The sequence below is a fragment of the Piliocolobus tephrosceles genome, chromosome 6 (assembly GCF_002776525.5).
Source record: "Piliocolobus tephrosceles isolate RC106 chromosome 6, ASM277652v3, whole genome shotgun sequence".
In the NCBI taxonomy this organism is placed as follows: domain Eukaryota; kingdom Metazoa; phylum Chordata; class Mammalia; order Primates; family Cercopithecidae; genus Piliocolobus; species Piliocolobus tephrosceles.
Genome location: NC_045439.1, coordinates 100,804,231 through 100,816,928, shown reverse-complemented (window position 1 = coordinate 100,816,928; position 12,698 = coordinate 100,804,231). Strand labels below are relative to the sequence as shown.

The following is a 12,698-nucleotide window of genomic DNA, read 5'->3' as shown; positions in this document are numbered from 1 at the left end:
CAAGGCAGGTGGATCACGAGGTCAGGAGATCGAGACCATCCTGGTCAACATGGTGAAACCCCATCTCTACTAAAAATACAAAAATTAGGTGGGTATGGTGGCACGTGACTGTAATCCCAGCTCCTCGGGAGGCTGAGGCAGGAGAATTGCTTGAACCAGGGAGTCGGAGGTTGCAGTGAGCTGAAATCGCGCCACTGCACTCCAGCCTGGCAACAGAGTAAGACTCTGTCTCAACAACAACAACAACAAAAAAAAAGGCACACAGACCAATGGAACACTATAGAGAACTCAGAAATAAAGTCACACATTTACAGTCATGAGGAGAACATTTTTTGACAAAGGCACCAAGAACACACATTAGGGAAAAGACAGTGTTATGGTTTGGATTTGGTTTGTTTGTCCCTACCAAATCTCATGTTGAAATTTGATCCCTGACATCACCCTGAGGGTATAAAAAAAAAAAGAAGAAGAAGAAGAAGAAATTTGATCCCTAGTGTGGTGGTGTTGGGAGGCAGTGCCTAGTGGGAGCTGTGTGGGTCATGAAAGCAAATGTCTCATCAATGGCTTTGTGCCATTCTCGTGGTAGTGAGCTCTTGCAAGACTGGATTGGTTCTTGGGGAGAATGGATTAGTTCTCATGAGAATGGGTTGTTATAAAGCCAGGACTCCTACTCACTACCCGGGGTGATCAGTCCCTCTTCACATGAGTCCACTTGCCCTTTGATCTTCTCCTTCATGTTTTCATGCAACACAAAAGCCCTCACCAGAAACCGAGCAGATACTGGTGCCTTGCTTCTTGTACAGCCTGCAGAGCTGTGAGCTAATAAATTACCCTGCCTCAAGTATTCTTTTATAGCAACATAAAATGAGCTGAGACAGACAGTCTCTTCAATAAATGGTGTTGAGAAAACTGGATAACCATATACAGAAGAATAAAGCTAGATCCCTATCTCTCATCATATACAAAAATAAATCAAAATAGATTAAAGACTTAAATCTAAGACCTGAAACGATGAAACAACTGGAAGAAAACATTGGGGCAATGCTTCAGGACACTGATCTGAGCAAAGTCTTTTAGCTAAGACCTTAAGAGCATAAGCAATGAAAGCAAAAATAGACAAATGGGACTATGTCAAGCTAAAAAGCTTCTGCAAAGCAAAGGAAACCAACAACAAAGTGAAGAGACAACATATAGAACGGGAGAAAATATTTGCAAATGATCCATCTGAAAAGACAACAATAACCAGAACACATAAGAAATTCAAACAGCAGCAAAACAAAAACAAAAACAAAAACAAAACCCACAAATAATCCAATTTTTACATGGGTAAATAAGCTGAATAGACTTTTATTAAAAGAAGACACACAAATGGCCAAAAGATATATGAAAAAATGCTCAACATCATTAATCATCAGGGAAATACACATCAAAACCACAATGAGACACCTTCTCACTCCAATTAAAATGGCTTTTATCAAAGACAAAAAAATAACAAATGCTGGCAAGGCTGCAGAGAAAGGGCTCATACACTGTTGAAGGCAATGTAAATTACTATAGCCACTATGGAAAACAGTATGGAGAGTCCTCAAAAAATTAAAATAAAACTACATATGATTCAGCAATCCCACTGCTAGGTATATGGCCAAAAGAAAGGAAATCAGCACTCCCCTGTTTATTGCAGCTGTATTCACAATAGCCAAAATATGAAATCAACCTAAGTGTCTATCAATGAATAAATGGTTAAAAAAAAAAAAGTAGTATATATACATGATGGAATATTATTCAGCCATAAAAACTGAAGATCATTATGTTAAGTGAAATAAACCAGACACAGAAAGGCAAATACCTCCTGATCTCACTCATATGTGGGAGCTAAAAAAGTGGATCTCATGGAGGTAGAGTTGACTGGTGGTTCCCAGAAGCTGGGAAGGGTAGTGGGGAGGAGGAGATAGAGAGGTTGGCTAATGGGTACAAAATTACCATTAGATACAAGGAATAGGTCTAGTGTTAGATACCACAGTAGGATGACGACAGTTAACAATAATGTATAGTTCAAAATAGACAGAAGAATTGGAATGTTCCCAACATCTACAAAAGATAAATGTGTTAGGTGACAGATATTCCAATTACCCTGATTTGATCATTACACATTGTATGCATGTATCAAAATATCATACGTCAGTGCCTCTTGGTTGGTTTAAAAAAACAAAACAAAACACATGTACCCTCAAAATATGTACAACTATTACATAGCAATTAAAACCACAACAACAACAACAAACTGGAGGAACCCTCCTGCCACCAAAAGTACCTGGCAGTTGGTTACAGCTGGTAGGCTCAGGTAGGGGATGAGAGTGACAGAAGCTAACCTCAGACCCTTCAGTAACACAAAGCCACAACTTTCCTCCCATACTGTTTCAATGGACTCTTACTTCTCTGATATTGCTGGGCAGCACTGTTTGCAGCATCCACTCCAGACTGCAGCTCCTCCTTCTGCAGGGGGTCAGTCTGACCACTCTGATAAAAGCAAAGAAAATTATGTAAAGATTACTCATTCCTATGACTCCAGGCCTTAAGGTTCTCATCTCTCAAAAGCAGTCACTAGGGACAGAGAGCCATAGTCATAAGTGACAGCTCAGGCTACATGCAGCCAAGGTGGCAGCCCCAGCTAGAGCCAAATGCCTTTGCCAAAGCTGGGGTAGAGTGACTTTACAGATACCAGTACATTATTAAACATATTACATGAAAAGCCTCAAAATATTCTAAGGGAAAAGCGTTTGTAGAATCTTAAGCACGTTAATGCTACTTACTTTGACCAATGTACGCTGGGTATTGGTAAAATGTATACTTGCCCTTATTTAGACAAAAAAGAAAGTCCCTCATGTTTGTTCTAAAAAAAAACCCCACAAAATACAATACCACACCATCTACCCTGACTGCACAGTAAGTACTTTTCCAGTGTTGACCAGAGCAAACTAATGAGGTGCAGTTTTTTTTTAAGTGCAAATTCTGGTGTAAGAATGCAAAAATATTCAGGTTTTCCCCAATGTCTTTTAGGTGAAGAGAGAGATAGCTGAAGTGAAGGAGTGGTTAGACTGGGGATGGGTGGGTATTGTCTGTTTATTTTAAAAGAGGATTCATAGCTCTACAAGCAAACGTGAGTTGAAGACAATGTGTATTTTACCTGAGGATTTTTTCAAACTAATTTATATGCAGAGGAAAAAGTTGTATTGCGGGAAAAAAAAAGGCAGCATATATATCTTTAAATGACAGCATGGGATTCAAATGGATATATACAAACTCTTGCAGCTTCAATCCAGACTGTTTACCTGTCTCTTCTGCTGCTTATCACTCAGGAGCTGCTTCAAGTACCAGTCACTATTCTGTTGCTGCAGTCCTCGAAGACCCAGGGCTGGTGACTGTAGAGCCTTGAACAAGGCCAGTGCATCTCCTTGTTCTAAAGCCAGGTCGATGTTTGCTAATGCAGAAAATGCTGAGGAAAAAAGGCAAAAGCTTATGAAAGGACTATGTGAACAGAACAGCCTAGAATAGTTTTCCTTCCCCAAAACCAATCTCAGTTCCAGATACGGAAATATAACTCAGAGAGCCTTTACTCTGTGGTTCTCAGAAGCATAAGATCTTGGGATTGGAAAAGAACCTTAGAGTCATCAGGTCCAGGGGCTCCCAACAAGCTGTTCGTCGGATTTCATACAGATTCCTGGGCCACACTCCCAGCCCACTTAAAAACTTCCAAATGTAGACAGCACAGCACCAATATGGAGCCAACAATCCAGACCAACATGACGCTTAAATTCCCTTAAAATGCCAAGTAGTTGTCCAGATTATACTTATAGACTACCAAACAGGAGAAAGTATCTCCCATGGCCATTTACTACACCTTTGAACAATTTTGTTTCAAAAATATTTTTAAAGCTCCAACCCTAAAGTTCACACTGAATACATCCCACTGCCCCTCCCTATGACAGCAAATGCCTTACGAGCAGCCTTATTTCCTTTATGTCTTACATACCATCATTTTGAATCCTCTCATTACCCTGATACTTCCTGCACACACTCCACCCACAAGTCAGTGCCCAGATATCAAGGGTGGTCCAACCTGTGCAGAGTGAAAGGGGCCATCTTCCCCCTCTCTACATTCTCTCTTCTAATCATAGAAACTGAGGTCACACAAGCTCTATAATACAATACGTGACAATGAAAACCCAGATGTTCCTTCATCTGAAAATGATAATGAAGATGACTTCCCTCACAGGAATAGGTTTAAGATTAAGTAAAATCATATACATAAAAGCACTTCATATACTGTAAAAAAACAAAACAAAAAAAAACCAAAAAAAAAAAAACCAAAAAGGTCTTCTTAGCCTGAAAGACAGAATAAGATAATTTCTGATTTCAGAAACGATAGCCACTAAGGAATCATAATTACTTTATTACTTTCCATTTCCTTATTTTTTGAAGAGAAAATGCCTGTCCCTACCACCACTTACAGATAAACATCTGACTTTATCTAAGTAGCAAAAAGAAATCAATAAATACCAAAAATAAAAATATCTAGGGAATAGTAGTACTTATCAATTGCAAATGTTTTCATTAGTAAAAAACAAAATAAAATTAATAAGCTGTTATAAAGAAAAGCAAAACAGCCCAAGGGAAAATAAAGTCTCAAACTAGAAAATGGGAAGTGGGGGCAATGAGGAGACTAGAACTATTAAAAAAAAAGGCGGGGGGAAGAAAAGGTTAAAACATCGGTATGGATGTGAGGTCTCACTGTAGGCTCCTAAGATACTGTTTATTTCTTCCTAGTATTTATACCCGCCATTCAACTGAGCACCAAACCAAGGTGGTGGCTTCTCAAGTCATGTCTGTAGGTCTATGTAGCTGTTAGCCAACTAATCATCCATTCCTTCAATGATATTTACTGAGGATCTGCTATATGCTGCAAACATAACAGAGAAAAAACCAAATATCCTTATCCTAATGGAGCTTTCATAATAGCTAGGGACAGAAAATATAATCAATGTAGATAACAAACTAGACTTTCTCTAGGTATATAGCATAGAATTTTACAGTATCTATCTACAAAAGCATCCAGTAAATTTTGCTTTTTCTAGAAGTGTATACATACTACTTAAACATGTAAATATTAAATGAATATCTATAAACATTTATATTGCAAAGATAATAAAGTGTGGAACATTACTTAAATACTTCCTCTCACTGAACTTTAGTTATATAACTCTAATTTTTCCATATTCTACTTAACAAAAAAATAAAAACTTTTTCTAATTTTTAACTGTTTGGCCTGTAGCTTTTTCCCGGGGCAGTGTCAATGGCCTCATTGCTGCTTCGAATGTTCTAGGCAAAGAATCTTATCTATAATTACATTAATTCCTGGAACCTGAAGTCCCTATACCCTCCTGACATCTAACTTTCCTTTGCCTCAGACTTTCTCTACAATTAGGAAAAGACTGTCCTTTCATAGGGAATTCTGCCTTATCCTCACCCTCTTATCTATCCTAAGGATCCCTGTGAAGATCCATGTACACTGAAAACCTACTCAAACTTCTAGACAGAAATCATCATTCCCTTCTTTATTCTATGACTACACCACATGCACTCTTGGCACCTTGCTCTAATCAAGCTGCCCTAAAAGTACTCATTTGCATGTCTATCCTCCCCACTATACTGAAAGGTATTTGAGGGAATTTTTATTATTTTGCTCCTCTGACTACATAATAATAATATGAATAGGACATTTTAAGAACATATACATATTGTTATTTCCTTACATGTGCTCACAACTGATTCTTATATAATTAGCAAGGTAAAATTACAAAGGTTATAAAATACCAAACAGTAAGGTAGAGAAAAATCCCTTAGTAAAACAAAAAATATTTTATGTACTCTATGCAACAGGAAACATGCTGGACTTTCTTCTCACAGAGAACCAACCATAAGGACACTCCAGTTTATATTTGCTGACTTAAGAATTAATACAGATTCAGCACAAGATACCATCCACATTTGAATGGATTATTCTGCTCGGAAGGTCACTATCCTAAATGAACCAGAAGGCAGCAGAATACAAACAATGCTGGTCATCTACTTGGGAGGCTGAGGCAGGAGAATCTCTTGAACCCAGGAGGCAGAGATTGCAGTGAGCCGAGATTGCGCCACTGCACTCCAGCCTAGCCTCTGTTTCAAAAAATAAAAAATAAAAAATAACCCAAAAAACAAGAATGCTGGTCAGGACTTAGAACTCCAATCCTATGGAATTGGTAAAATCTTCTAAATCTCTACTTATTAGTATTAGTTGAAATGAGAAATTTAGTCCTCCAAATGAACAATTACTATTATTATTATTATGAGTATCTTGAGCAAAACAAGATTAAGCCTGGCCTAGCTGGTTGAAATCAAACTTTTTAGTTTTTTTAGTGAGTCTAAACCTATGCTAGGAACTAGGAGGACTTCAAAAGAAGCAGAATATATAATCTCTACTTTAAGGAGTTTACAAAGATGTCAGAAGAACAAGCAATACAAGACAATACATAATTAAGTACAAATTTATAGGGATGAGCCTGTGTATGACAGGAGATTTGAAAGCCAAGCATATTGAACTGTGATAGGCACTGAAGTGAAAATTGAACTGGATCTTGAATGATGGGTACAATTTGGATTAGGAAGAGATGAGGCATGAGGGCATTACAGTAGAGAGATTACATGACTAACAAAGTGATAATACTAATGTTCACTGAGCATTTACTAAATAGCTGGCCATTTACATACACTATCTCATATTATCTGCATAACAACTCTACTGCAGGTGCCCAATGTTACACAGCTTTTAACAGAGGCACAAGAGATCAAACATCAGGTCAGTACCACTTCACAGCCAGATTCTTTTTTAAAAAAAAATTTAATTAATTAATTTTTTGAGACAGGGTCTCACTCTGTTGCCCAGCCTACAATGCAGTGGTGTGAACACAGCTCACTGCAGCCTCAACCTCCTGGGCTCAAGCGATCCTCCTGCTTCAGCCCCCAAGTAGCTGGGACTACAGGCGCATGTCACCACGTCTGGTTAGTTTTTGTATTTTTTTTTAGAGACGGGGTTTTGCCACATTGCCCAGGATGGTCTCAAACTCCTCAGCTCAGGCAATCCACCTGCCTTGGCCTTCCAAAATGCCGGAATTGCCCGGCCCTGATTCTTTTTAAGTCATAAAATGTACAGAATGAGTATGGGAGGTAATTAGGCAAATGAGCTTCTACTGAGAGCTGTACGCATGAAATATTGCATAAAGAACTTCACTAGGCTAGGGATCTGCATTTTGTCTGGCAAGTATGAAGAAGTCATGGTGAGTTCTTTAGCAGAGTAGCAACAAAATGATAATTTCAATAAATTAATTTCCCCAAAGTAACACACATATAAAAGTCAACATTAAAAGTATAATCTCAATTTTGTTTAAATATGTTTTGGAGGCTGGGCAAGGCACCTCACACCTGTAATCCCAGCACTTTGGGTGGCCAAGGTGGCAGGATCACTTGAGATCAGGAGTTTGAGACCAACCTGGGCAAAAGAGCGAGACTCTGTCTCTTCAAAAAAATTGTAAAAAGCAGCTGGGTGTGGTGGCGCATGACTGTAGTCCTAGTTACTAGGGAATGTGAAGCAGAAGGATGGCTTGGGCCCAGGAGTTTGAGGCTGCAGTAAACCATAATCGCAACTGCAGCCTAAGCAACAGAGTGTAACTCTGTCTCTTAAAGAAAAAATTATATATATATATATATATATATATATATATATATACACACACATACACACACACATGCAGACACATTTTGAAGAACATACCAAAAAATGACAGTAATGATTATTTCTAAGTGATGATTATTTCTAAGTGATGGAGTCTAATTTTTGTGGTTTATTGTTTAATATCTAGACAGTTTGCATTATTCTTTAAAGGAAAAACAAAACTATAATGTTACTTAAAAAAAAAAGAAAAATAATTTTTTTGTTTTGAGACAGAGTCTCAGTGTTGTCCAGTCTGGAGTATAGTGACACCATCTCAGCTCACTGCAACCTGTGCCTCCCAGGTTCAAACGATTCTCCTGCCTCAGCCTCCCGAGTAGCTGGGACTACAGGCGCACGCCACCATGCCCAGCTAATTTTTGTATTTTCAGTAGAGATGGGGTTTCACCATATTGCTAGGCTGGTCTCAAACTCCTGACCTCAGGTGATCCACCCACCTTGGCCTCCCAAAGTGCTGGGATTAATCAATCACTGCACCTGGCCAGGAAAATAATTTTTAAAAGCATGTAATAGGGTGAAAGAGTGAAACTATAGCCAAAAAGACTACTATGACGCTACTGGCAGTGTAGGAACAAGGGGCTGACTGAAGATTTAAAACGGAGGAATAGAAACACAAAAGATTGTTAATAAGCAATTGTTGCTAAACAAATCCACTAATGTCAGGCCGGGCGCGGTGGCTCAAGCCTGGAATCCCAGCACTTTGGGAGGCCGAGACGGGCGGATCACGAGGTCAGGAGATCGAGACCATCCCGGCTAACACGGTGAAACCCCGTCTCTACTAAAAAAATACAAAAAACTAGCCGGGCGAGGTGGTGGGCGCCTGTAGTCCCAGCTACTCCAGAGGCTGAGGGAGGAGAATGGCGTAAACCCGAGAGGAGGAGCTTGCAGTGAGCTGAGATCCGGCCACTGCACTCCAGCCTGGGTGACAGAGCCAGACTCTGTCTCAAAAAAAAAAAAAAAAAAAACAAATCCACTAATGTCTAAAGTAAGTAAATTAAACCATGTTGTAAGTCCCAGAATAGATCAACATTCACATTATATTATAATATCCCTTTAAATGCCTGACTCAGGAACATACTTACTATTGACTTTGTTTACATTGCCTTGAATTTCAGCTTGCGTGAGCAGCTCCTCATAAACATCTCTTTCTCTCTCTGAGTTTTCTGTCTGAGGATGAGTAAAAAGCGTAATTAAGTTAGCCTAAGGTGTCTAAGAAGACCACATAAATACACCTGTGCTCCTCCTGCACCATAACACTAACAAGAATATGGGTGTAGCTTAAGATCCTTTATAAAGAACAAAGCAGGCACAGTAACTCATGCCTGTAATCCCAGTGCTTTGGAAGGCCAAGGTGGGAAGATGGCTTGAGGCCAAGAGTTTGAGATCAGCCTGGGCAACATAGCGAGACCCCATCTCTACAAATTTTTTTTTTTAATTAGCCCAATGTGGTGGCACACATCTGTAGTCCCAGCTACTCAGGAGGCTGTGACAGGAAGATTGCTCTGCCCAGAAGTTTAAGGCCGCAGTGAGTTATGACTGCACCACTGTATTCCAGTCTGGGCGACAGAGCGAGACTTTTTTTTTTGAGACAGTCTTGCTCTGTCACCTAGGCTGGAGTGCAATGGCACGATCTTCGCTCACTACAAACTCCACCTCCTGGGTTCATGTGATTCTCTTACTTCAGCCTCCCAAGTAGCTGAGACTACAGGGGTACACCATCAGGCCCAGCTAATTTTTTTGGTATTTTTAGTAGAGAAGGGGTTTCACCATATTGGCCAGGCTGGTCTCGAATTCCTAACCTCAAGTGATCGGCCCGCCTTGGCCTCCCAAAGTGCTGGGATTAGAGGCAGCACATCCTTGCCTCAGATCTGAGCAGAATGGGCACATACAGATCCACAATCCTGGAGTCTCACTGGTGACATAGGCAGGGGCATGGTAGCAGCTACTTGCCTGCAGGCTAGTTTGGCACCTAACTGGGAAACTGAAATCCCTGTTCCACGATAAGAGATACAAAGACTGTTCTGAGAGCAGGGTTGTTTTCATTTTGTCATCAACCACTAATTTTAACAAGGGGTGGATAAATTTGTGTGAAGCTTTTTTTTTTTTTTTTGAGACTGAGTCTCGCTCTGTTTCCCAGCTGATGTGATCTTGGCTTACTGCAGCCTCCACCTCCCAGGTTCAAGCAATTCTCCTGACTCAGCCTCCCAAGTAGCTGGGATTACAGGAGCCCACCACAACGCTGGGCCAATTTTTGGACTTTCAGTACAGATGGGATTTCGCCATATTGGCCAGGCTGGTCTCAAACTCCTGACCTCAGGTGTTTCGCCTGCCTTGGCGTCCCAAAGTGCTGGGAGTACAGGCATTAGCCACCATGACCAACCTGTGTGAAGTCTTAAATGGGATTCCTAGATTCAGTTTTTTCAAGTCAGAATCATTTAACTAACTTCCACATACCCCTAACAATTGTACACAAACATTTTACCCCAAAGAATCTGGGAAAGACGAAAGACTATGTTAATATTTAGAGATAATCTTTCCAAAGGGCACTATTAATTTTAATGGCTACACTCCAGAATTTTATTTATATAAAATTCAAGAAGTAGAGGTCAATATGGAGTCTCACACCAAAAGATTAGACACTGCATCATTCCATTTCTAAAAAAGGTAAATGGCAGCAATAGAAAACAGACTGGTAGATGCCTGGGCTCAGGGGTGTGGGTGAGGTAGAAACTGACTGCAAAAGTACACTACGTAACTTTTTGGGGTGATGGTTAAATGATCACATATATTTGTCAAAACTCAAACTGTACATTTAAAATTCAGTGAATTTTGTTGTGTGTAAACTGCATCTCAATAAAATTGATGTTTAAACTGGAGCCATATCAAATGTTGGAATAACATAAATTAATTAGAAAGAACAGATGTTGCATTTTTACCCTGTTTTTAGCATTTGTCATTTTGTCCTGCTTAGCCTGGTAAAGTACATCCTGGTAAGTGGATGCCAAGGGCTCTTCAAGATTTACAAGCATGGCATTGGGATTTTTCAAAGCTGCAAATGTGTCGGCTGGAATTCTATGGTCAATAGCTTCATTAATAGCAATAACAGCAGCATGTACTAAAAAAACAAAAACAAAAACACTGAGATTATATAGATTAAAGGATGTATATCACAATAGAAAGCAGCACTGCACCCCCCATTAGAGACAGAGGCTCCTTTTCACAGAGAAATAACAACTGGGGTTCAAAGACTGGCTCCCTGGGCCCTATGAGCCTACCCTCTTCCTTACGGTATACAAAGCCACAGCTCCATCTGTGATCCATGTTTGGGATGATGAATTTGGAATCTCACAGAGAAATACTCATAAGAGAGCCTTGCAAGGAGCACTTGCTCTGGAGATATTTGCCTTAATTACCGAGTAAACACCATAAAACAATAAGAAACTCAATGAGCCACGGAAATGTAGAACTTCCTTTCTTTTTTTCTTTTCTTTTTTTTTTTTTTGAGACAGAGTTTCGCTCTTGTTGCCCAGTCTGGAGTGCAATGGCACTATCTCGGCTCACTGCAACCTCCGCCTCTTGGGTTCAAGTGATTCTCCTGCCTCAGCCTCCCGAGTAGCTGGGATTATAGGCACGCGCCACCACGCCCGGCTAAATTTTTGTCTTTTTAGTAGAGATGGGGTTTCACCATGGCCAGGCTGGTCTTGAACTCCTGACCTCAGGTGATCCACCCGCCTTGGCCTCCCAGCTGCTAGGATTACAGGCGTGAGCCACCGCATCCAGTCAGGACTTCCTTTCTAAATGCTTTCACTTTAATCAGAATTAATCATGTATTTCCAAATAACAAAGGCATGGAAGGCTATGTGTTTACAACTACACCTATGGACTTAAACTTGCTAGCAAGATTCACAATGTCCTAGATCATCACTATAGAATTAATTATTGGAAATGGTGGCAAAAATCTCAGTTGAACCCATGAGATTTCTCTCTTCTTACATGCGGCTTCATCCACTGACAGTTCATTAGCCAGGATGCCCCCAATCTTGCTAAATGCAGGCATTTGGATGCCATACTTCTCCAACTCAGTCTTCATGTTGTTGATTTCTTCTTCTACAGAAGGGAATTAATACTCAGTCAATCAAGCTAGGCACCTTTCTATAACCAAGAGAAGGAAACATATTCCTCAACTATACAATGGGATTAAATGGCATTTACCTTTTAGAGTGTTATAATGATATAAAGATAAAATGTATGGAAAGCACTTAACACAGTAACTGGCCTATAAAATGCAGTCAAACATTATTATTATCAAAGGCATCAAAAATAACTATAAAGTGAGCAGGTCCTACAGGAAATAGTTGTTCAGAACTGCTACTTGTGGCATTTCCTACAACGAACTTATAAATGGAACAGCTTTAATGTGAGCTCAACAATAAGTGAATCACAAACTAAGTCAGTTATCTCAGTCTTTACAATCCAAATCATTAGCTGCTATTCAACAATTTCATTTCTAAGGCAGAAAGCCAAATGATAAAGAAAACATGTAAGGTCTGGCCCTTTCCCCAGGTCTGGTGAATAACTTCCCTGGAAGGAAAAAATATCATGGACAAAAAATTTCTTACCAAGTTTTAAACTTTCAAGCCAACAAAATAATCACCACTTTGAAAGACTTGAATCTATCTTACCCTTAAACAATATTACCACTATCCTTTTTCTCCCTAATCCCTCATTTATTCAAGCATCTGGCTATAGCAAATACACATAGAAACACGCATCCAAATAAGCTTAAACTTTAAAATTACTAAATTGGCATCTCTGTGTCATCTCACTCCTCACTCTCTCGCTTTGCCTACAACAGATGCTTGCTGGAATGGAA

General features: G+C 39.7%; 1 protein-coding gene across 1 annotated transcript in view; it reads right to left on the bottom strand.

The window, feature by feature from the left end:
* Nucleotides 1-12,698, bottom strand: part of IQGAP1 (IQ motif containing GTPase activating protein 1) — a 116,519-nt gene that overhangs the window by 50,963 nt on the left and 52,858 nt on the right. The window contains exons 7-11 of the mRNA XM_023195408.2: nt 11,819-11,932; nt 10,762-10,940; nt 8,908-8,992; nt 3,330-3,493; nt 2,433-2,517 (exon numbers count right to left, since the gene is read on the bottom strand). Of these exons, the coding sequence (XP_023051176.1) occupies nt 2,433-2,517; nt 3,330-3,493; nt 8,908-8,992; nt 10,762-10,940; nt 11,819-11,932 (627 nt within the window). The remainder of the gene's footprint in view (nt 1-2,432; nt 2,518-3,329; nt 3,494-8,907; nt 8,993-10,761; nt 10,941-11,818; nt 11,933-12,698) is intronic.